Genomic DNA, 24,637 nt, shown 5'->3' with positions numbered 1-24,637 from the left:
TGCTGGTTTATATAGAGCGGCTCTCAATTTTTTCAGGGGGATTATCAAGAGAACTTTGATTAAGCTTCAGTTTTTTGTTTTGTGTGAACGTCATTGATTGATCCTTAAATCCATCCTAAATACACATTACAGTTTATCCTCGTTGGCTATATACAGTTTATTTTAGCTTTAACTTTTCTTTACGAGCTGTCTTATATACAATTTTAGGCTTATGGGCTAATAGTAATGTAAAAGCAACGCAATGAAAAATTATGTATTACACATTTAAATGGATTTTAGTCACAACAAAACTATATACAGAATTTGAAAAGTTGAAAGATTCCAGGATTCTATAACATTTCCTCTAGTTTATCTTATTTATTTTCGTTCAGCATTTAGGTCTGCTAATAATGGCACATAATATTATTGTGTAATTCGATTTTTTTTTTTGATATAAGTACAGTACCATAAAGGGAGATATATCCCGCTTAGCATATGAACAACCTTTAATGGATCTGATGCTTGTAGAGTCCAATTTAATAACTATGATTTGCATTAAATGTAAGACCTTTTTACAAACTTCCAATACAAATTTAGCATTTGCTTTATACACAAACCAAAATAACTGGTTTTCTGCAGCTGTGTTCAAAATAAAAGAGTTGCTAAATAAAGAAATATTTTATATTGCGCCGAATGCATTTATCTAAGCTTTTAATGACTAAGTTTTTGAAAAATTAATGGGTATAACTAAGCAAAACAACCAATTTTCGAAATAAACTAATTTCAAAATATTTTCATTACTGTTAAAAAGAACTGATAGCGTTTTAATTGAACAAATATGTTAGGACATTACTATTACTCGGAGCACAACGGTAGCACATCTAAATATGTTTTTTCAATCGGCATATTTGCCATAGCTTGGTCAAAATGACAGCTAAAATGAAGACTGTTTTGTGCTGCTAATAAACATAGCTAAGTATGTGTATCCCTCCTTTTTTGATTTTCGAAAAAAAAAATTTTACAAATTTTCGCATTTTTGATAGGTACCATCATCAAAATTTGCGAAGAATTGCAAAGAATTACACTTTCCTTTTTTGAGGAAATTTTATTACGAATTCAACGAGGTATGGCATTCCACATTTGGTATTTTTATCAAAAAATCGGAAAAAAAATTTGTTGATAAAAATCTGATATTTTTGATCAGCGTTTTCGCCATATTTCTAGTTTTTTTCTGCTTTTTTCTAATGAAAAACCCTTGTTATTAAATTAAATTGATTACATTTTTTTTTTATAAAAAAATAATATTTTTATGTTAAAACATATTACGAACATGCCAATCATTAAATAAACAAAAAAGTTTTTCTTTCCACCTTTCTGTTAGTGCGTCTTCCGGGTATAACGACGTAAAATCGGTGCCTTGAAAGTAGCTATAACCGGATTCTACTGGATATTTATAAATGCGCAGGGGGTTGCTTAGATGTTGTGGCTAGATTTGGTTTTATTGTTCCAGCGACAGCACAAAGCAGCTCTTAATTAAAATGCAACAAATGCACAAAGGATCCTGCAGCAGGACAACTGTTGCACAATGGGGACGAGCAGGACTCGAATAAAATTTCAATTTAATCAATTCGAGCATGTGGCCAGAGGGGACCAAGAGTCCTAAAGGCCTGAGTACTCAGTGTACGAGTGCTCAGTACTGAGAACTCTGTCCTTCGTCCTTCGTTCTTCGAGTGCTGCCCACACATACGAGCAACATGCAACTTGCAAGTTGCAACCAGCAACCTAAAGCAGCTGTAATTGAATATCTGCTGCTGGAGTGGCCTGTTATCTCGTATTTGTTTAATTTTATTTCTCGCTCGGCCGCCCGGCAGTCATCACAAACTGATGAAAAGATACGGCTGCAAGCCAAAAATTTGGTTTAAGCTGGATTATTGGCTTTGGCCAAAACACGTAGAAAAAGGGGGGTCAAAAAACGTGTTACAACAAACAATGAAACGTATTGAATAGCCAAATAAACCAATAGAACCAGTGGAAAATGTTCTTAATAAACAAATATTTTTACACTAAACTGGGAACCGTCTTTGCGAGGAGAGCTCGATGAATTAATTTAAAAAAAACATATATTCCGAAGAAAACTATTAACAAACGGGCCATTCTGTTCCCCATTATTGGGCTATGCTATACCATAAAACGTTTATTTTTAAACCGGTTTTTATGGAGCATATTTGTGTAGTAATTTGGGCAGAGTTTTTAACAGTGCTCAACTTATTTATCCAGCTGTTGCTCGACAGCCGCTTGTCAGCCATTGAGACATTACAAAGCGAAGCCATTTACCGGGATACAGGAGTGTACACATATTCGCATACTTACACATACTCACACCCCCAGTGCCATACATATACACTTAAAGGAATATTCAAGCCGACACTCATTTCATTATTAAATCAAAAAAGTTGAGTAAATTTCAGCCAGCGGCTGACAGACTCCGCACTTATTTTGCCCATATTTTCGCTATATTTTGCTTTTACTTTCCCCTACGTATCATCCACGCCACCGCTTTTCAACGCCCCTTTATGTGTGTGTGTAACAATTCAACTTGATTGCCGTTTGTTTTAGCGAGCTGTTGTCCTGTCTTTTCCCGGAAAATGCGGAAAATGTTTTGCGGCCAACACACGCACACAAGTACATTTTCCCCCATCCCCGCCCACCGTCAAGTAAGCGGTGTATTCAATTAAACTTCCGTCAAACATGAAGCAAACTCCCCCTGAATTTTCCTCTTGCCTTGGGGTTATAAAATAAACATGTTGCCACACACAAAATTTAAATAGATACAAGTTCGCCACACTGCATAACACAATAAACCGCAGTAAACCAAAGACGGTTGGAAAAAAGAACGCCAAAAGAATGGACACCAAAATTATGACGAAGCCAGATATAACTCATGATGAGGATGTCCCAAATCGTGCCTGCAAAATATTATTAAAGTACAGCAAGTCTCGAAAAATCATTGGAATATGTCTAATGAAAATAATTGATATTTTAGAGATATAAAACCAATATTTTAAAAGAAAAATTTGCCAAGAAACACATTTTGGAGATTTCTCGTCGCATATTAAAATCAATTCCCTTTTTCCAAAACAAAAGCCACTAAAGGACAGCACAGAAAGGAATGTTAAAAAGGGAAATGCGAAATTAAAATACAATTTGACGGCATCAAATAGAGCAATTAAGCGCTTCTCCTCACGCCACACCCACTCAACGAGCCGTTTTACCCGCCCACAAAAGTAGGCAACACTTGGAAAGACAGAGACGGCAGAACTCACACGCACACACACCATTGCGCGCGGGAAAACTTGATTACAAGTGTCGCGGAAAGCCCCAAAAAACAACTCAAACTGTGGCTCCATAACAATCATAAGCAGCAAAATGCACACGTACACCGGAAAAGGTCTACAGAGACAAAATTACGAAACAGTTTACTATTTAATAGAAAAACATTACAAAATGTTTAGTATACCCTACATGCGCTACACAAAATAAATGATTTAAACAATTAAATGAGCCTATTGCCAAATTCTGAATGCAGTTGAACCAATTAGATTTAACCACAATTTCTCCCACTGTGATTGTCCTTTTGTGCATGTTTGTCTGGCATTATTGCTGCTGTGTATTTATATTTCTTGTGCTATTTACGCAACGCAACAAAGGACGACAAAGGATGCGCGATTTTAAAGGCATCAAATGTGGCAACAGCAGCATCATCAGCGATAACAACAAAAGAAGCGGCTGCAGAAGCAACTGCACGAGTGAAACGTACAGCAGCAACTTCAGTGGCAGTTGCAACATCCCCGCAGCAACACCATGCTTCGAATTAGCCCGTGTGACAAGAACTGCACTAATAATGGAAATAACCCAACCAAATTGGAGCAGAAATGTAGATGTACTTGCAATTCTTATGTTGATTTTAGGAGCTGAATGTTTGCGTAGTTCAATTAAGGCTCTTAATATCAGGAAAACGAAAAAGATTACGAAATGTACGTCTGTAAGCCGTATGTTTCCGCATTTCTTAATCAAGTGTCGGTTATGAAGCTATTAAAGTAAAGTGACTTTGGTGGCAGCAATGCCTTGACACATAGAACAATGTGATATAAATTATTAAAAATGTCTCCTTTGCTATTCAGCCAAAAGACCCTTAAATTATTAAAACCAAATGTAAATGCTTAGCATAGCTTTTCCTGTAGCAACACGAGGAGACTGACAAACATCAACACGAGCAGCAACAACATCATCAGTGGACAATGGCAGCAGCAACTGCAGCAGCAGCAGCAGCAGCAACATGCAACATCAGGAAAAGTGTTGCTGCCGGTTGACTAGTTCTCGATGTTGTACGTTGCTGCTTGGCTTCCCTTTCTTGGGGGTCCGTGTAATTTGAAGCACTTGTGTCAACGTAGCTAGGACACCGCCACATTTTGGCCCAGCTTTGGTGACATGTTTATTTGGGTTGCTGCCGCCTTTTGCTTTTGCTGCCGATGTTCATTTAGCTGTTGCTGCGGTTGTCAGCATCTTATTATCATCATCAGTGGCAGCTTTTGGCGGTTTTGTATATTTGTAGCTGTCTCGTTGTTTTTTTTATTTTAGTTTTAAGTTCTGGCAGAGGATTGTTTTGGGTTTTTGGGGAGTCTCGAGGTTTTGGGGCTGCTTACAATGAAATTCACTTTGCCAAAAAGTTTTCATTTCATTAAAAACGTAGCTGTGTGGGTGTGATATGTGTGTGTGGTTAACTGACATGCAAGTAATTCATCAAAAGCAAATGCAACGCAGATGGGAGCCGAGAGTTTTCTGTGTCCACAACTTGTGCCCCACAGCTGCCACACACACACATTTGCAAAAAAAAAACACACACTCACACACGCATAGACACACTCATACTCAGCTGCAAAGACAAGACGTTGCCACAAAAAAGAATAAACAACACTCCTCTGCAAAGACTTGGGAAATAAAGCAAAGGGAAAGAAAAACTTTTGGCAAACACGAAGAAATAGTTGGTAAGGGGTTACAAGCAGTGTATGAAGGGGTAAAAGGGCATCGCAGTTTGTGTGTAAATCATTTGCATCAAAATAAGAAATGTCGTTATATTTTAAGGTACAGCAGCAACACAATTAACAAATCTGCTGACAAAAAATAAATTAGAAAAAAGTTCTGGGTCTATTTATCATAAACTCACACCCTTTTGTGCAACCTCGCAAGTGTCAATCAAAGTTGAACAAATCAACAAAAGTCAGTCAGGAGTAGCCTAAATTAACGAATAACAAAAGCAAAGTAGAAGAAATTGAGTTCCCCTTGTTCTGTGTTACTTTTCTATATTAATTGACCTTTCCAAGAGTTTTGTAAATCGGTTTGGGAAATTGGAAAAGTGGCAAAAAGGTGTGCCAGCCACCAAATATAAATGAGAAAAATCAACAAAAAAGGGCTGATTATTAATGAGTATAGTCAAAGTTGTAGACTTGAAAGCAATAAATAGCAAGTGTTTTTTCTTATGGCGCTATCTTGTTACTCCTAAAATTCCATTCATAATTATGCTCTGCAAAAAAAAACGAGATGTTGTCTCAATTGGACTCTGATTTTTTCTCAGTGCCCGGTACACTGTAAATGCTTTAGGGTACCATTTTACCTTAGGCTAGCTGTGATTCATTAACCGTGCAACCCCCTTAAAAACAGTAACACTAGAAATTCTTGCGTTAAATACATTCACTAAATATGGATGCATCCAAATACCATCCCTGTTTTTTGTTTTTCATTAATGTTATAAACAATTTAACATTTTCTACTACAACATGTTTCTTTTATGTACTCGTTCTCTTTACGGTTGAGAAACTGTCTGTGAAAGTGTCGTTGCTTAACGATCGGTGAATGTTTAGTCCCTGCGAACTGTACACACTAAAACATTTGTTGATGAAAGTGTTGTCTAGTGTTTGGCTAGAATTTAGTTAGATGCCTTGTCCCTTGGACTATTCACACATAACAATTGTGTTATCTGATCGAGAGTTAGTGATCTAAAGACTGTTAGTTAATGTATGGTGAAGTGTTGTAAGTCCCTTGGACAATGAATTATAAACCTTATAATGTGTGGTGTGCTGTGTTTCGTTGTCGAAGTTTTTAGACTGCGTTTAAATTACTCCATTGTGTGTGTTTCTGGGCTGTGGATGTGTGTTGATGAAAGTGTTGTTGATATCCTTAAGCTGTTACACATTACAACTGGCTTTTCGGTTGATAGTGGGTGTGCTTGATGAATGTCTCGTGGTAGGGTTCTTAAGACCACCTTTTTTTCCTTCGCTGCAGTCATGTGTTGTTGAGTCAGTTGTTGAATGTGCTGGTGATTCCATTAGACTGCGTATTATAAGAGGCTGAGCAAAAGGCCGGACAGGGTCGACAAGCCCATTAAGAACGACTGTCGACAGTGCCAACTCCTGGCCAGGATGAGCTGCGCCGTGAATGGGAGGAGGAGAATGGGTAAGTGGTGACCCCAACGCAGTCGCGAGTCTCCGGAGCCGGAGCTCATTTCGTTGTTGTCAATGGGGCCCCTCACTTCTGTATTGCCGCCGTAATATGGCGGTGGCTTGCGGGTGATTCCTCCCATTTCGCCACCAGGTGACCCCGACCCACCGCCAGCTGGGCCGCCACCTGCCCCACCACCGTGCTGCTGGTTGTTGTGGTGGTGGTGATGGTGGTGCTGCTGATGTTGATGCTGATGCTGATTGCCGCCGGAGTTGCCCGGCTTATGTGTGGCCGGTTTATTGCCGCTGGTGTAGTAAACGTGCGGCAGCCCGCCACCCTCGTCGCCCTCTGCCTCGAAATCCTCGACGGATCCGTACTGCAGCTCCTCGTCCTCCGGCTGGTAGGTGACTTTGACTTGTTGTTTCTGCTTCAAAATGTCATTGGCGTCCGCATCCAGGCTTCCGCCCACTCCGCCGGCCCCTCCACCACCTTTTCCGCCGCCGTTCAGCGGATTTTTATTGCGATTCGGTCCGGGGATTTCTGAAAGGCAGCAAAAAAAAAAAAAAAAAAAAACGGAAAAACAAAGGAGCGAATGAGAAAATGTAATTGAAACAAAGGTGCAAATACGTCCCGTTTCGCGGATTCCAGGCCAAACACAATGGAGACCACGTAAATAGCAATGTCAAAGGAAAAATAAACTATTTAAAATCTTGTATACATATTCCTTTGTCTAACTGAATGAAGTGATAAAATATTTTAATTTAAATACCTTATGCAAGATATATGTATATATATATGCTGTGCATATTTTAATTTGACTGCATCGGTATTTTTGTGCAACCCGATGGAATGCACTTAATTCTTACACCTCTGCTGTCGGCCCTCGGTTTATTGCACATTGATGGAGAGGTGCTGAAAAACTCACCGTATAAGCGGATACTGCTGTCGACTTCGCCCAGCGAGTTTTTGGCAATGCAGCGATAGGATCCGACATCGTCCTTTTGGAACTTCCTGACTATCATTGACATTTTGGTCTCGTACATGGACTGCGAGCTCTCCTGCACATGATACTTGCCGGATGTCACAATCATCTCACCTAGTGGATGGTTTTAATATATGTAGTGCGGTTTTAACAATTCTGCATTCATGAATTTATAAATTGTCCTTCTTTATTCGAAATATATTTAGCAAGGGTATCATATTCATATAAAGCAAGCTGTGATTCACAGTCGGCCAAATGTCAGTATTTCGTACGGGGCACATAGTTAATTTCATTATATTTTCTCCTGCAGTGCACATCTCAACCAATTTCGTTGAAGAACCAGAATATTATCCCAAGGAAACTCTTATTTCGGCGTGGAAACTTGGGTAAGTGAAAAGTAAATAAGTAATTGTAAGAAACAGTCGTGAACCCTCAACTAGTTCTGTGTAGAATACGCACAGGCGTACTGTAAAAAGGCTTGAAATTTTAGAGTATTTCGGGGGATAGATTCTGGTTCCGTGTACTGGAAATCCCCGGACCTTTGCCACCAGACTGCACCACCTGCAACGAGCGAACGTGCCGCAATCTGACAACTGACTAATGACAATGCCAAGCGCTTCGATTCGAATCGATGTTGGAGTAATGATGCGTTCGGCCCCAGAGTCCGACATCTGCATAGATGTGTGTACCCATCTGTCCGTATACGCATATATACACATATATATATGTGTACGTACATATATATATATTCGCATATACATATATATATCGGCAGACTGGTCTCGGCCCTCCGCTCGCACTCACTTACCCGTGTCCTTAATCCAGTAGTTAATTGATTTGGGCGAGGCTTCGACGTGACACTCGATTTGGACATCAGTGCCAAGTGGTGCGCCGACTAATTGATTCGGCACTTGGATGACCGGATGAACTGCAACGAGAAGGAGGTTTGGGTATGAGTGGTTCAGTGATTCAGTGGTTCAGTGGCTCAGCACTGTGAGGTGTTCAAGTAAAACAAATGCTGCCAAGCGATCGGCCATCAAATTGGCTCAGATACGGCGGCTCGGTTCAATAAACTATGTTCGATAGTTTACCGAAACCAACCAACCTATTTAAGGTGCCTTTTTTTTTTTACTAACATTTCATTTGTGGAGCAAACTATTTCGCATTCATAAATATTGTCAATAATTTGAATGATTAATTTTTTCTGCACCATCAAGGATGTCTGACTACTCAAAGTTCCTGTCCAACTTGACGGATCAGCTGGGTCTGCTGCCTGTACTTACGCCCAGTGGATTGGCAGGACTGGGCAGCAATCTGGGCAACTTGCGCCCCGCCCACAAGGCTCTGATGTACGTGGGCGCGGCCACCGTGGCTTGCGTTCTTCTGGGCTTTACTGTTAAGTCTCTGAAGAGTCGCGACCGCAAGGACAAGCCGCGGATCATCAAGGTGCAACACGGGGTGCCGATCAAGCGGGACCTCGAGGGGGCTGATAAGGTCGAAGGATCCTTCGGGGAGGAGCAAGCAATCAATTAGTGAAGAGAACCCAAGAATTCTTAGGTCTGGAGAATCCTAAATACCGAGCACACGCCCAACTAACAAATACCTTCATTATATATATTTTGAGCCCGTTTTGTGCATTGCAACGTTCTCTGTATATTTCGTAATTTTATAGTGTTAAAAAGAGCGATTGTAGAAATGACATTTGTTCCAAATTAGATGAATGCCCATTAACATTCAATCATTTTAGAAATTAAATCAAAAAAGAATGAAAGAATTTAGTTGCACCTATGTAAGATAGCTTCTGGAATAATTTTTCTGCACAGAAATCGAAATATTACTTTTATTACTTATGTTTTATCGCTACTCCTCTGCATTGGCTAGCAATGCTACCTTTCAATGTGGCAACCATCGGGCATTCAAAAAGGACTCCCTTTGAGGGCAGAACAAAAGTTGGCTAGCGCACTTGAGGGCCAATTGAGTGTGGCATAATTTGATGGTGTGCGCTCCTGGCTTTTCCCGCTTTTCCCCGACTAGCGCCGCCCTACCAGAATTTCTCCACTCATTTTCCAGAACTCATCAGAATGCAGTTCAGGCAGAGAGGACGTCGGACGGTGCTGCATTGACAACTCTTTTGCCGATGGCCCAACATTCGTATTTATTGTCACTTAGTCCGGGTCCTGAAGGGACTGCCATTTTCGGGGGAGGTCCTGACCAAAATTGGTGGTTTTGTAAAACCTGCCAGAGGACCGAAATGCGAGTACCCTGCCCCGCAGCCAACAGCCAACAGCCAACAGCTAACAGCTCACAGATTGCACATTGTCTTCATCTATTTTCCTTCTACCCACTTGCCCCTGCCCTTGAGACATTTGCGGCCATGTGCATTGATAGTTGATTGCTGGTCCAGCAGCGTGCAACTCCGTGTTTCGTCCTGGCGCAAGGACTTTCCCAGCCAGAGGATTTTAATTGATTTACATGGCCGACTGCGCTCTGTCTGAGCCATCAACTATCTCTGCAGCCGCTTGTGGTTAGCCCTCTTAAATTTCATTTATGCATATGAAATAACTAGGTTGCCATTTTGCTTTTTGCCAGTGCTTAAGCACACTTAAATAATGATAAATTATTTAAGTTCTGCTTTCTCAAAACACTAAATAATATTAATTTATATGTTTATAAAGCGACAATTGATTTGGCAAACAATTGATTAAGTGTATTAATAAATGTTTGATTTTAAATAGGCGCACGAAAAGTTGCTAGTGCAATGCAATGTTAAACAACGATCTGAAAGTTATTGTTTACATATTTATCATATGTTTCACAATAACTTTTCCATGTGAAAAACTTTAATCCATATGTGCAACAAGGATCTGGGGTACCGGGAACCCGGGAATTGGGCAAAAAGAGTCCTGGAAACTTGCCACATTTGGGGTCTATCCTCAGTGCATTTATGCCGGATAAAGGACCTGCAGTCCCTCGGCACTTTCGCTGGGCGATTTGCAATTTTGCAATGATTATTCTGAGCATGTTCCTGCCTGGACAACGGCCACCTTTCAACCTTTCACCTTTCACCTTTTGGGCCATTCAGCCATTTGGCCAGGTGCTCCTGCTCTGCAGCTCGCTCGCTTTTGCGGCAAACAAAGCCACAAATATGCACTAATGACGTCGTCAGCTGCTGCCACTTCTGCCACTCCTGCCGCTACTGCCACTGCTGACACTGTTGCCAGTGCTGCCACACGCCCCTTTCCCACTTGCCCTCTATTCCTTGCCGACTGTCGCCCCGCATTTGCCCAGTTTTCACCCCGAAAAATTTCCCAGCAATCTGCAGCAGCAGACTCGCATTTCGGGCAATTGTTTTGGAGAGCTTGAGTTGGTCGAAGGTGACAAAAATTCTGAACCCATGCGTGCTGTAAGCGGTTAGTCGGCTTACAGTGCGCTTCACGGGCACAGGTTTACACCTAAACTGCCTGAGTGACATAGATCGAAAGGATAATAAGGTGCTCGCATGTTCTGATGCTTTAAGGCGCTGGAATCTGTAAGGGAAGTGGTCAAAATTCGTCGCTTTCATTTTTTTCTTTACTTTTTTTTGGTGGCTTTCAAACGAACGTGATTTTTCTCATTTTCCTACGTTTATTTCCTGTGCGTTCGATTTACGACTTATGATGGGGGCGTTGCAGTGAACCAAACGTGCCTTGTGACCAAGACTGAATATAAGGATGAAGATGGCATTTCCCGTCTGATTAAAGATACAGTGTTACACATGGCAATCGTCACTCTGCTCGCGGGAAGTTGCATGTTGCTGCCGGTATGCGGCACGCTACCAGTTCCTGTTGCACATCCCATAGGTGCAGCTAATTAGGGGAAACGGCTAATAGGCCGACGAACGGAAAGCACAGTGCAACGGAAGCGGGAAAGGCGGAATGCAGCAGACTTAAACACTGCACCAAAAATCTGTCCTATTTTAGAGTAGATTAAATAGAAATAAATGCGGAATGAGCTCTTTGCGGGGTGAAACAACTAGAATCACGTGCGTTTCCAATTTTACATGAAATATATATCTTGTAAGCTACAGGTTTTCGATCACTTTTTTTTGCCGTGCATTTTTATCAGCTACTTGCAGCAGCGGCAAGCCATCTGCAACTGAACCATCTCGTGCAACTGACTCCACCGAAAGTTTCCGGACCCACTCTTCGGAGCAACTCTTTGGCAAACAAATTGCAAGGAAGTTGTTGCAAAATGGCAACAGGAAAAGTAAACACGCACCGGAAACGGGGAATAGCGGAGGGGGTGGGACACGGAAATCAGAGGAAAACGCGGGGAACTCTCTACTCGAGTTGATCAAAAAGTTTTCCCAGGTCTCTGCCTCGGCTGCTTCTCACAGATAACTGCAAAGCAGTGACTGTTTACTGCTGACAAGCGGTACAAAATACTGCACTTAAATGGTTGCGACCACAGTAATACTCCCTAAAAAAAAGTGCCTTCTAATGGAAAAAACGCACTTGCTTCTGAAACCCAAATATTAAAATTGTTTCACAAGACAATGAGCAATATCACTTATTAGGTTCTAAAATAGCGAGTTACTGTTTGCCACCCTTGATCAGCAAACTATCATGGCAAAAAAGTCAATTGTTATTACTGTATATAAAGTCAAGTTCTGGACAAGCCATTTAAACAATAAATATATAAGTGAAATATAGAATTATTATATCTGTTTTTGCCTATGTATCCCAGAGGTTAAAGTTGGGCCGACTCACATGGACGCAGTGCCACTTAAAGACCGCATTAACACAATGTCAAAATGTTAAAAGGCGTGATTTTGCCACCTAACTGTTAGGGTGGACCCAAAGAGGGAGAGCTGCACTGGAAAACGATCCGAAAACCAAATAGGGTTGGGGTAAAGAAGAAGGCGGGGCAGGACAAACAGACGCAGTGCCACCCACAAGCCGCCCTTACCACACCTCTTTTGACTGCCTTGATGATTGAGTGAACTGCCACATGGCAGTAGAGTCAAAAGTGCATGGGTGGGGACGGCAAAATGACGGGGAAAGCTGGGGGCTAGAAGCTGGCAAAAAAGGGGGGAGCTGCGAAAAATAGTAGGAAAGTGGGGAGGCGCAGCACGTGCTGCAGACAGTTTGACAAAAAAGCTGTGGCCCACCAAAGAGCAGCAGACCCATCTCCACCTGCGAGAAAAAAAAGGAAAAAGAAAACAAAAACAACAAACAAAGATGAAGCAGGTAATGCCCGGTATCAGTGACAGGATTTAAACGGATTACAACAAGGACAATCGAGTTAGCACGGCACATAGAGCATAGGACCCGAGTTTACCTTCTGTCTTCTGGCGCTTGCCTTTTGGCACACCGCCCCGCTTTATTCCTATTTACTCCTTGCGCCACCGAGGACTCTCTGTACACCGGGGAAACGAAGGACTGCGTAGGCTAATTTGAAATAAAGTAAGTAACCCGTTTCGTTCGAATATTTAGCAATTTGTGTAGAAACATTGAAGGACCGAGTACGGGCGACTTTTTAATGCAATCCGTAATTGTTCGCTTCTTCTGGATCATCGCAGTGTAGGAACTTAATGTAAGATAAACGCCACAGCTGCCGTGGCTAAAAACCCGGCTGGTTGACTGATGTTCATGATGGCGTTGGCGAAGATGAGGTGACGGGATGCGGATGTGGATGTGGATGTGGGGATGCAGTGGAGGAGGATAGCCATGAGGATGCAACACCAGCACCAGACCCAACACCGACACCAAAAAGAGTTGACCAACCGCAGGCTTCTCTAATTAATGGCGCAGTGCCAGAACGAAGGAGGCAAATACTCACAGTGTATGCTGAGGGAGATGCGCTTTGAGACCGATGGGGGCACTCCGTTGGAGGCGATGCACAGATAGGAGCCCATCTCGTTCCTCGAGATCTTTGATAGCTTTAGCACCTCGCCGCGAAAAGAGGGTGCTGCAAAAGGCGGGAACAACAAATAGATTCGGAAAAAGCGCAAATGTCCTGCAAACTGGATACTTACCTAGGGTCTTGGTGCCCACATTGTCCTTCAGGACAATTTCGTTGCCGTCTTCGCGCCGCCAGGTGACAATCGGTTCTGGATAACCGCGGGCCCTGCAAATAAAATGCGACACAGGTACAGTGAGGAACCGATAAAGGTGAAAAGCTAAAAGTTACATTGTTACAATGCCGATAAATGAATTTTGCCTATGCGCGCCCTTTGAATTCAAATTGGATGCTTTTCAGGTAACACTTTCTGCTTTTCACAACAGCTCAAGCTCCTCGAGATCGAAAACCATTTTGGAACCCATAAACCATGAACCAACTGGCCACGCCCCCAGAATGTTGATGGCAATGGAAAATGGAAATGGGAAACGCCAAATGGAAGTGCCGAGATGCCAAATGGAAAATATTCAAGTTCAGTGGCTTATTAAATTTAATATGACGATGCTTCAGACGAGGTCTCCATTGTGCCTCCGCTTGGAGCAAAAACTTTTGTGCAATGCGAAGGAAGGCCGCGTGGAAAAGCAGAAAAGCAGGCAGGCAAAACGCTTGAAGCCAGCAGGCGCTCAAGTGTGTGGTGCAGTTTGAAAACCCTACGAAACATTGATCGACATCTCGACACTCCTCTGTAAAATATTTGCATAAAAGAATGTAAGTGGAGTTATATGGATCTGCATCTATAAACATTCATATTCTACCCCGAAAAAATGTATTTATTTAAGGAAGGTGCAGTCAGGTCTATTAGTATTTGAACTTACTCGCTCGTAGAGGTGTTCAATACGTTGGCACTGAAGGACTTTTAATTTTCTAGCACTGAAAACAGCTAGTCGCCTAGACAACATACCCTTCAATATCACCCAGTAGTGGGTATTTCGTGGAGAGATGCGTGTTAAGACAGCAGTTGTTCAACAGCAAACCAGACACGGGTGTGGTAAATTTTTATGATGCCGCAAACAGATGCAAAATGGCTAAAAAGAAAATCAGCCAGAACACAGATACACAGAAACTCCTATACACATGAGCAATACAATGGGCCAACAGTTAGCAGTCAGCGGCAGTTTCTTGGCCATGTTTAGTCGGGCCAAGACAGTCTCTCTTTTTAAGCCCAACTAAGTGCAATTTACATGGCCCAAAGACGGCTAGACAAAGCAAATTTCACTACGGTTCAGCAACTTATTCAACAACTCTCGGAGTGTCCCTCGCTAAATGACCTTCTTGGTTTTGTTTAAGGGAAGCCCTTTGTCTTTAATCTAGCAAATTTTAAGAGAATTATGATTGTCTCGTTGGACAGTGTTGACTTATGTTCGCCGAATTTATTACTAAAAAAAAACGTACCTAGTAAATTTCGTTCTATTCAATACATATTTCCATAAGCTCCAACAGCAAGAGTTTAATTTTATTAAAGTTTATCAGTCGAAGCTTTCAATGCTCGTTACGCAAAAGTTGAATTCATTTTAAAGGATTTGCACTAAGTGGCATTAAAAATGAACAGAAAACAAAAGAGGAATTTCGCAGACAAGTCCTCTAATAGCTTTCCACACTCGCACATTAACACATGGAAAAGCGCGCTTATCGCCATCGTTTCATCATTTTGCGGTTAAATCGTTAAAAAAAGAGAGCAACACTCCGTGGTTGCGGTCAAGTTCATAAATCAGCCACCAAAAATCTCCCCCAAAAACCCAGAAACCCCACAAATTAGTGACTGTTTTTGGTAATACCCTAATGTCGTAAGGACCCTTTAGAACGTACGTACACTTAAGAGCCTGGGCGAAATCCCTGCTTGGACTCAAGTTGTTCGGGAAACCAACATACCCGTAGGGCTTAGCCCCAGGGTGGCCAAGGAGTTTCGGTGCTAAATCAAGAGAAATGAAGTGTCACTTAATTTGTTGACATTATTACACGGACAGAGAATGAAAGTTGAGAGGAAAAAGATGGAAATGGTAGATTGCGAATGGCAACTGGCATTTAACAGTAAGAGTCAAAACCAAACTTGGTATTACTTTAAGTTAATAAGGAAACTAGTTTAGGTAATTATTTATTCGGAATACTCCTATTTTTCCTGGGTTTATCCGGTTAAATGGTCTAATGGAAGTTTACTTTTATAATTCCCTAGTAATGCTAGGACCCAAGCTAAAACCATATACGGTACATACTCACCGACATGTCAATCGCACGGAACTGCCCTCCGGCACAATCACATCGGAGGAGGTGTCCTCGCTGATGAAGTCCGGCGGAATCACGACGTCCAGGAAGCCAATCTGCAATTACCAAAAATAAGACAAAAGCAGAAAGAATATAAGACACCAGGCAACAAAAACATTAGCACGCACCGGATTTCATTCCACTCACTTAAATGATCACAAATTACTAAGGGGACAAGTGCACATTCCAATGCACGGTGAGAAAACCAAAAATCTTCTTAATACTTTAAGGCGAAATGTAGTATTTGCTATTAATGAAATGTTTGGTAAATTAACTGTAAAATTATAACATAAATATTCTATTTGTCTTGCTTATTTGTTTTATACAACAAATAAAATAAATAGGCTAACAGTACCACATAATTTTTTTTCTCAGTGTACCCTCAGCGAAAATTCGCTGATTATGCAAGTGGCTCGTAAAGCAGGAGTAACGGCAAAGTGTTTTATATGGCGAGTAAAGCGAAGTGATGTCGAATAAACTAAGAATAAACTAAGCCAAGGTAAATAGTTTAAGTCGGGACGGGGTGTGGCAAAAGGGGGCGGTCAGTGCGGTGCACTTTGACCCTGCTGCCGTTGTTTGTTGTGCTTTTGTTGTTGTTGTGAAAAGCGTAAAAGTGCGAATAAAAATTAAGGAAGCATGAAATACATTTTATTGGCACCATAAACTTCACTTCGCTGGACACACGAGTGTACGTGTGAGCGGACACACCCATTCACACACGCACACACGCCGCAAGTACCCACACAAACATATACAATTTATATATGTGTGAGCACATGATGCTGCCAATTTATATGCCCCAACATTTTCCCCCATCCACCATCACCACCACCACTGCCACTGTTTTCGCATAGTTTTCGCTTTCGATTTGCTGCGCTTTCCTTTCCCCAAAACAAGTAGAAGAATAAGTGGGTGGAAAATGTGGCAAATCGAAGGGGGAAATGGTGGAAAACAAACAATAACAGAGGCAAGTACAACAGCTCAATGCATTCGCATATTCCTCCACCGTTTAATGCCGCATGAAAAGAATGGATCGAATATGGATGGGAATATCATTTTCAACAAAAACGTGCAAAACCCCGATGAGGTCGTGCAAACAATATGTAGATGATATATGAATAGAGAAGCAGGACAGAAAAGTGATCAGAATTTAACTTTTATACTTTTCTGCGAATTACAGTGCGTATGAGTTATTTTGGTATATAAATGCATTACTTCCGTTAAGTATACGCAGTGTGTCCTTGTGTGCGTATACGTAATTTTAGTATATAAATGCGTTAAGCCCGTTAAGTATACGCAGTGTATCCTTAAAATTTAACTAACCCACCTGGCTCTTCATCGGATCCGTGTTCAGTTGGCACATATAACCGCCACGATCCTCCTCGGAAACCGCCTTTATGTGCAGATTCCACGTGTTCTGGTCCAAGTGGCTGACCGTGACGCGAGGATTGTGCGTGATTACGTTCTCGTGGATGGCTTGGATGGCCTTGGTGTCGGCCTTGAGCCAGCCCACCTTATTGGAAATAATGTTAAAGTCAATATCAAAAACTCTCAGAAAATACTTAGTTGCGTGCAAGCTGGTTTCTCAGTGCACTGGCGTTAACTGATGACTTACCCGATAGCCGCCCAAATGTCGGACGTGACACGTGAAGGTGGCATCGCGTCCGACGGCCACGGACACGTTGGAAATGCTCTCCACGAACTCCGGCTGAAAGGCGCCAATTGCTGCAACGATGAAAAAAAAGGAGCGAGATTAGAGTGCATCGGTGTGTGTGTATGGCAGTTAATGATATCGCGCCAGTTCACTGGCAATGCATTCAAGGCCCTTCCCTGCGAAATAATCCCCCTAGAAACGCCGTGCCCACCTCCCATGTTGCGCCTGCCAAAAAGTCCGTGATTTATCGCTTTTAAATGTGCCCCGTAACCAGCCATATACCCACCAGCTCACCAGCCATCCAATCCACCCACTGCATTCCGGCCTTGCCAACAACTTTACTGTGCCAGACGACCGGCGGCAGACAATTTAAAGAGCTGCGGCGGCTAATTGAAGATCGACATCCGGCCAGGCTGCCTGGCAGTGCGACTACGGCACTTCGTCTCTCCGCAAAACGGGAATCCGGAGCTCGGGCCAGAGGACGGACTCGAATACGGATACGGTTACGGAAAAGAGAACGGGTTTGGGTTCGGGCACGGGGCACACGCAAATATAAATAATTTATTGAATCATCGAAAATCAAACATTTCACTTGCAAGTGCTGCAAAAAAGTTTTCCAGGCCGTAAAGCAAAAATAAAAAAAAAACGCGAAGAGTGCCAGTTAAATAGTGAAGAGGGAAAATACTCTTACGTATTCATTGCGGCGGGATATCTTCAATGTATTACGTCGTTTTATCTTCCTAAAATATTTAAAATATATTCAATGTACGATAACTCATTAAGCTTGCTAACTATACTTATAGTTTCTTACAATGAATATTCATTTAATTGCCTCTATAAAGCTGTAAAGTTCTTGTGTATGTTTTTTGATGGATGCTGAAAACCAAGCCACACAATAATGAGATGAAGAATCCGAAAGACCCCGTTGAGGTGTATGAAAAAAAAATAGAAAATAGAATAGAGTGGATCGAAAGGACTCACCAGACAGCGGCAGGCACGCACGACTGCTGTCCCGGCCGCAAACTCCCCCCAAAAACCCGAGAATCCCGCTCCACCGGCGTCTACATCATCGTAATGCATGCAAAAAACTTTTGGCAAACTTGAAATTTAAATATTTATAGACAGTACCGTACCGTACCGATGTTGGCTCACCAACGTATTGCCGGAGATCAGGGGCGAGTATTGTGTGTAGAAATATATATATGCGTTTAAGTGTTGCAGGACGAGATGTGTGGAATGTAAGGAATATGCTGAATTGACTCAATTGGCCAAAGGCATGATTTATCGCACTTTCGGTGACTATGTGTGCCTGCCAAATGCAAAACGGCAAAACGCAGTCCTAGGAAGTTCTAGAGTTGATAATCTGGATAATCTACTTGCCGGCCAGGCCACAAGCTAAAAATATTCAAGCAAGTTTATTCCGGCAAGTGAATGGATTTATTGGTGAATTAATTGCTGTACTGCATATTTTATTCAAGATCGCACTGATTGAATTCATTATTGATTTATTGGCAAACTCTATGTTGACTTATCCGCAATGCCGTGAGTGAGAAACAATGGCTATTGCCGCCAAAGTAAATTTATAGCTGCCGTTAAAGAGCGCAGAAAATAATCGCCTTTCTCTAAAGATTTTATTGCACAATTGGCGGAGCTTTTAAAATTGTCATTTCAAATGTCAAGCATTGTTAAGCCACAAGGTAATTCATTTTGCAGGTTAACATATTTATTATTGATGAACACTATCAGCACATTACATTTACTAAGAGCTACCGAATTGTGCGTTTTGTTTTAAGAGCAGCAAACCCAGAGATTTGGTGTCGAAAACTCGCAACCATTCGCCGGGTAGGGGCCACCGTAAAGCCAAAGTCTTGTGAATGCAGACGGTACAGTGGAGCCTGGCCCCTTGCAACTCGCACCTCGCACCTCCGGCAAATGGGAAATGGCAAATGCTGTTGCTGCTTGGCTGACTGCGGCTTGTTTGTCAATCTGTCGTTGAGTCTGCATGCAGGCCAAGATGTTTTCCAGCATTGTGCCAATCCCAATGAACTTGTCGCCGCTCACCCGCTATCCCGCTCCCCCGCACCCTGGAGTCCTCCAGTTGTTTGTGAACTTTGGCCTGACTTCTGGTCGTGGGTCAGCCTCCTTGGAGCCTTTCTGCCTTGCAGGGCATTTGCAGATGCCAGAGGAGCCAGAGTCAATTAACCCCCGGCTTTGGTCCACTCGAAATACGAAATGCGAAATGCGAAATCCAGGTCCCCCGCCTCATAAATCTCCGCCTTAATTTCAATTTTCGGCTCCACCATTTCGAGTCTCGTCTTGTCAATTTTTGGCTCACATCCCGAGGCTCCTTTTCGCATTTTCGCATTTGCTCGGAAAAAAGTTTAAATCACACAACGACAATGAGGATTTGCCGACGCAAATTTATGGCTCGGGACATTGGCAAAAGTTAAGCAAGGAAACGTATTAGATTTGGGTGGCTGCCTGGGTGTTTTATATATGTTATGTGTGGGTGGGTGGCAAGGTAAACACACACGATCCGATACAGAGATACAAAGATGCCAATCTGCATGGGAATGACAGTGGGGGCTGGACTGGAGACCAAGAACTCTGATTTCTGCACTAAGAGAAATAAATTCGGCAACGGAACAGCCTTTGGATAACGAAATTTAGTTCGTTAGGAATGTAGTTATAAATTGTTTCTTTCACTGTACCATGCTACCTTCTCACTGGCCGTTCGTTTTTTATGGCCTCACACTTGAACAGGCCCACAAATCCAGTGGCAAAGCACCAATGATAGGTGATAATGGCAAATTTGAAAGCCAAACAGAGTGGGTTTCCAGACCCAAAGACACTCAATTTGCTACAAACTGAAGCTGAAACAGAGACCGAATTTGGCCTTAAAGTCATGCTTTGGCCAAGACAAACAAATGACTTGGGAGGGAAAAAAAAACGACAACAAGGAGGAGCCAGCAAATGACTGTCGGTTGGCATTAAAATTAGCATTTTTACAAATCGTTGTCGACTGAACTTACATTTTTTTTCCGACGAAAATTCAATTTAAATTTCTCGACTTCCCCCTTTTACCCCTAACAAATGTCGCGCAATTAATTGTGTCTAGATTTCTGTTTCACACTTTCCTGCAATTTTTTTTTTAGGTATTTTGAAAAGGGTTGCCCTATAATTGACAAAGTTTTCAGTGAGGCAAAGCGAAATATTCAAAAATTTATCAAATAATGTTTTAGGTATTGCTGCTTAAAATCAAAAACTTAATTTGTTTCAGCGCTCTTATTTGCTTTAATGAACCTCGATTTCGATCTTTGCGATTCTGCAACTTCAAGCCCAATTTTTGTTCTCCCTTATTTTTGAATTGTATTCTTTGGGCGTCACATGAATTTAATTACAAATTACGCGCATTTTTCGGCACAGAGCAACTTTTCTCGCAGGAAAGTGGGGGAGAAAAAAACTAGTAACTCCGTCTGCGGATTTTCCCGCTGACCGCAGGCGCTAAAAGCCGAAGAACCGCCGACGAAAAACCATGATAAGTGCAGGATAAAGGGAGTTGTAAGTTAAAACTTGAAAAAAGTAATGCATAATACACAGTAAACAAAATAGTCTGGCATGACGATCTTCTTAGTCTCGCACTTCGAGTTGTCACAGGAATCTAAAAGTACGCAGCAAGAAAATACGAGTAATTTTAGCTGGAATTTTGTGGCCTCAATGATTTGAAAGTTTGATATTTTGTAATTACTATTTATGCTGAGATTGAAGTGAAAGAAGCATATTTTCGCTGTTATTTTACATTTTATTTTATTATTTGCGTGCAAAAAAAATCATGGCTACTGCAGCTGTTGTTGGTATCAATTAAGTCACTCGGGGGACGGCAACAGAATGGCTATTAATGGCGCTATCTCGCTCCCACCATTTGGCCATGCTGCGGTTTAGCTTACATTTTACATCCGGTGTGGGGATTTTGTGGGGGGGCGGGCGATGTCCTGTTTGGCAATTAATTTGCATATCATTGATATGCACACACAGTAACAAACACGCACATGCATGCACATTATATTTGCTTAGGATTATTATCGGTTATTAATGTTGCTGTAATTGAAAATTATTTTCACTTTTATGTTTATCATTATCAGCTGCCATTTTACATCCTACAATCCAACATCCAGCATTTCCATCTGCGGCATTATCGTCGCTTGGGAATTATTGTTTGCCGTGATTTAAGTGCTTTAAATATGCACATCTGCCATGTATTTCCTATTTATGCGGACCGAGGACGAAGCGTGGGTCACGTCCATGCATAATTATCAACATTATGGGAATAGTTTTGCTTCTAGTTTGACTTCCTGAGGTTTTGTCGAGGAATTTTCGCACATTGACACGTGTAAAAACTATAAAGATTACTAAGCATATGATGTTTCGTCATATTATTCGTTTTTAAGCGTATTTAAAAAAACGATTTTAAACATGGAATTGTATTAGAACTTTGTTCTCAATTTATATGCCATCATGTACAAGTATGCACGCTATGGTCTTATAAAGTATTAAGTAGTTATAAGTAGTGGCTTGTCTATTAATGTGTAATTAGTTTCGTTTACTAGCCATTAAACGGCTAGCTGACCCATCGATTTCTGAAAATCTACCTCGGCGCATTGAAAGCCCCAGGCGAATCAAAGTTAATGATACGATTTACCCACATTGACTGGGGAATAAAACAAAGGGCCAACTGTTTTTAGAACGAATCGCAAACAATAAAGACCATGCCGTAAATATTTAATGCGAGGAAGGAAAGTGTTTGTGATTGTCGCGCCGACGTGAACAATTTGGCACTTCATTTTTTACAATTATCATACGGCAGGCAGACAATCGGAACAGCAATCACCGGCGGCCAGGTGAAAATGTGTCCAGGGAATATTGTGGTAAGAGGGGAGGGACAGGAAAGTGGGCAAGGTGAAAACATAATTTTTACACAATTAAAATGAGGCGAGAAATATGTGCGCACAATTCACTGACCAAACAGGGTGTCGCTGCATTAAACCACTTCTGAAGGTAGTTTTACGAAAATGAATACATTTTTGTTGTCTGATATCATTTTTTTTTGGAATTTAAAAATTTTAACAGAAATGTACATACTATCATTACCAGCATATATGTTTAATGCCGCTCTATACTTTTGAAACACACTGTACTCTGCACAGATTTGGCTCGAATCCTGATATCAAAAGGATCAGCTCTGAAAATGTGAGTGCGTGTGCAAATGTAAATGTAAGTGGATGAGTGAGTCAATTAAATAGCCATTGAATGGCCAGCGTTCAGTTTTCGATGTTGCCCGTTGTCTTTTGTTTATTTATTTATTTGTTTGTTATTTATACGTTTTAATGCCAAATGGCAATTGGCAATGGCAACAATGCACCCTGCATAATGCAAAATGGAGAACGGTATCCATGACAGTGCATTAAGCAGTCTCCAGCAGTTATTAATCGTCCGTTTTTCCCGCCCTCCTCTTCTTTTAGGTGTTTCAATAGGCCCGCAATACGGCGAAACAATTATCAAGTCGGTTTGCGTTCGCTTTCCCGCCGGATTGCGTCCGTCCGTTCGACTTCCGTTTCCGTCGCTGCACAACACTGATTACAGGGTTGCAATCGGGCAGAATACGACCTCGATAAACACGTGATAAGCTCCCGATAACTCCCATAAGCACTCTTCAAACGGATCAAGCCAAAAGCCAGCCCACTGACCACATCTGGTTTTTTACATACGTATAAAGTTTACAGATGATTGAACAAGTTGACAGATTTTTATATTTGAAAAAGTGCAATTAAATAGTTATTTGAGTAGTGTTAATATTGTATTATTTTCTTGATTAATTTGATGCGAACTCCGGTTTGAACTGAAATATTTCGGAAAAGCTTTTTAAATGAGCGGACCGACGGTAAAAATAACGATCCGCTTTGAAAGTATTACCAGCTATAACAAAATGAAACATACTTTAATTACGAGTATATTTCTGAGCATTGGTCAGTTTATGAATTGTATTATCAGCGTCAAAGGTAGAAGTAGAGTACTTAACAATATTTTTAAAAGGAAAAAGGTTTGTAAGAAACCTTTAACAGTTTTTTAAATAGAATAGAGTAGAATGGAAGAATAGAGTCCCAAAAGAATAACCGATTTTATGAATTAACTTTGTTAAACATGACAAAGTTTATGCCAAAAATGAATTTGTATTAAAACTGGTTTTCTGCCGTGAGTTTTCTGTAGTTTGACTTTGAAAAAATTAATTTATCAAGTATTCACTCAATAATTTCAACAACATTTATTTACAATCGATTTAAACTGAGTTATGCGATGTTTGTTACACTTGAATTATCCTTTTACCTTCCAGAAGCGAAACGATGAGCAGCAGGTGAATCAACATTTTGCCATTCCGATCGCACCTGGTGAGCTGGAAATTCCGAAGTAACCGTTTCGCCGACACTGGCATTTGGTATCAATAATTCCACAAAGGCATTTGCGATCGTAACGCGAAAAAAAAACAGTTTCACTGCACTAAAAAAATTTAAAAAAATATTCACTTCAATGTATATGTTGAGAGTTTTTTTTTTTTGTATTTTAATAATTATTTTTTAGGGACGCGAATATTTCGAGCGTGCTGCTTTGAGTTCCGTTTGACCGTTTTTCAACCAGCCGACAGCGCCGACGTTGATCAACTAAAGATGCAGCTGCCGGAATAAGCATCCCGTGGCCGCGAGGACGACCGAAAACGAAGAACGTGTTGGCACCGAAAGTGTACGAGCTGCGAACGAAGCAACACGAAGTGCTGTCGTAATCGTTAGCCGTTGGATACTGTAAAACCGAACTGGCGCCCCGAATGTCCTGCTGACGAACGCTCGTTGCCAATTGTCGAAGTGGATGTTCGAATCGAACGCCGTCCACCATGTGCCGAATGCGATCCACATGGCGGGCACGTGGTGGAACGCAAAGCTCGTGGATGCCGGCGGGGGGTTGTGCTGGCGGCGCAGGCGCCGTGTCCTTCGGAGGAGGAGTGTCGTCCACATTCGTCTGACAAATGGTACGACAATTGCTACAAGCTGTGGTGGCATTTGGCCACCGCCTGGCAGAATCACAATCTCCTACGACCACAGCGTACAAATGGAGTGACGGGAGGGTCCGCGGTTGGGCGCCAGTTGTGAAGAATTCGAGATTGCGACAGGTCACTGGGATACCCCACTTCAACAGTAGCTCAGCTCAGGTCGAGTTAGTGGGACCACTAATGTTACAGCAAGTGCACATATATACATATGTGCATTAAAGCTATACTCTTT

At 41.7% G+C, this 24,637-nt stretch overlaps 2 protein-coding genes and 1 long non-coding RNA gene across 4 annotated transcripts; 1 reads left to right on the top strand and 2 right to left on the bottom strand.

The window, feature by feature from the left end:
- Positions 1 to 1,244: 1,244 nt before the first annotated feature.
- LOC120455328 (lachesin) lies at positions 1,245 to 23,856 on the bottom strand. Its single transcript, XM_039641406.2, has 9 exons — positions 23,691 to 23,856; positions 17,271 to 17,380; positions 16,983 to 17,168; positions 15,611 to 15,711; positions 13,473 to 13,564; positions 13,277 to 13,405; positions 8,265 to 8,384; positions 7,400 to 7,570; positions 1,245 to 7,014 (listed from the first exon to the last, which is right to left on the bottom strand). The coding sequence occupies exons 1-9, from the start codon at positions 23,794 to 23,796 to the stop codon at positions 6,374 to 6,376; spliced, it is 1,656 nt and encodes a 551-aa protein (XP_039497340.1). The 5' UTR covers positions 23,797 to 23,856; the 3' UTR covers positions 1,245 to 6,373.
- Positions 7,767 to 9,178, top strand: LOC120455336. 2 transcript variants are annotated; one of them, XM_039641415.1, is made up of 2 exons: positions 7,767 to 7,842; positions 8,674 to 9,178. In XM_039641415.1, the coding sequence occupies exon 2, from the start codon at positions 8,675 to 8,677 to the stop codon at positions 8,987 to 8,989; it is 315 nt and encodes a 104-aa protein (XP_039497349.1). In that variant the 5' UTR covers positions 7,767 to 7,842; position 8,674; the 3' UTR covers positions 8,990 to 9,178. The 2 variants fall into 2 exon arrangements, with proteins under 2 accessions (XP_039497349.1, XP_039497350.1); XM_039641416.1 differs by lacking the exon at positions 7,767 to 7,842 and adding an exon at positions 8,271 to 8,406 and having other exon boundaries at positions 8,674 to 9,163.
- LOC120455337 lies at positions 19,076 to 20,478 on the bottom strand. The gene is made up of 3 exons (XR_005616738.1): positions 20,342 to 20,478; positions 20,021 to 20,286; positions 19,076 to 19,959 (listed from the first exon to the last, which is right to left on the bottom strand). It is a non-coding gene; the product is annotated as an uncharacterized LOC120455337 (long non-coding RNA).
- Positions 23,857 to 24,637: the final 781 nt, after the last annotated feature.

The sequence above is a fragment of the Drosophila santomea genome, chromosome X (assembly GCF_016746245.2).
Source record: "Drosophila santomea strain STO CAGO 1482 chromosome X, Prin_Dsan_1.1, whole genome shotgun sequence".
NCBI lineage: Eukaryota > Metazoa > Arthropoda > Insecta > Diptera > Drosophilidae > Drosophila > Drosophila santomea.
The sequence above is the reverse complement of the archived record's forward strand: the minus strand, read 5'-3'. Positions and strand labels throughout refer to the sequence as shown.

Excerpts from the sequence above, each read along its gene's own strand:
- LOC120455336 (XM_039641415.1), top strand. The coding sequence starts at position 8,675 with ATGTCTGACTACTCAAAGTTCCTGTCCAACTTGACGGATCAGCTGGGT.
- LOC120455328 (XM_039641406.2), bottom strand. The coding sequence starts at position 23,796 with ATGCCAGTGTCGGCGAAACGGTTACTTCGGAATTTCCAGCTCACCAGG. Across the intron at positions 15,712-16,982 it reads CGGATCCGATGAAGAGCCAG|ATTGGCTTCCTGGACGTCGT; the intron begins GTGGGTTAGTTA and ends TGGTAATTGCAG. Across the intron at positions 13,406-13,472 it reads TGTGGGCACCAAGACCCTAG|CACCCTCTTTTCGCGGCGAG; the intron begins GTAAGTATCCAG and ends CGCCTTTTGCAG.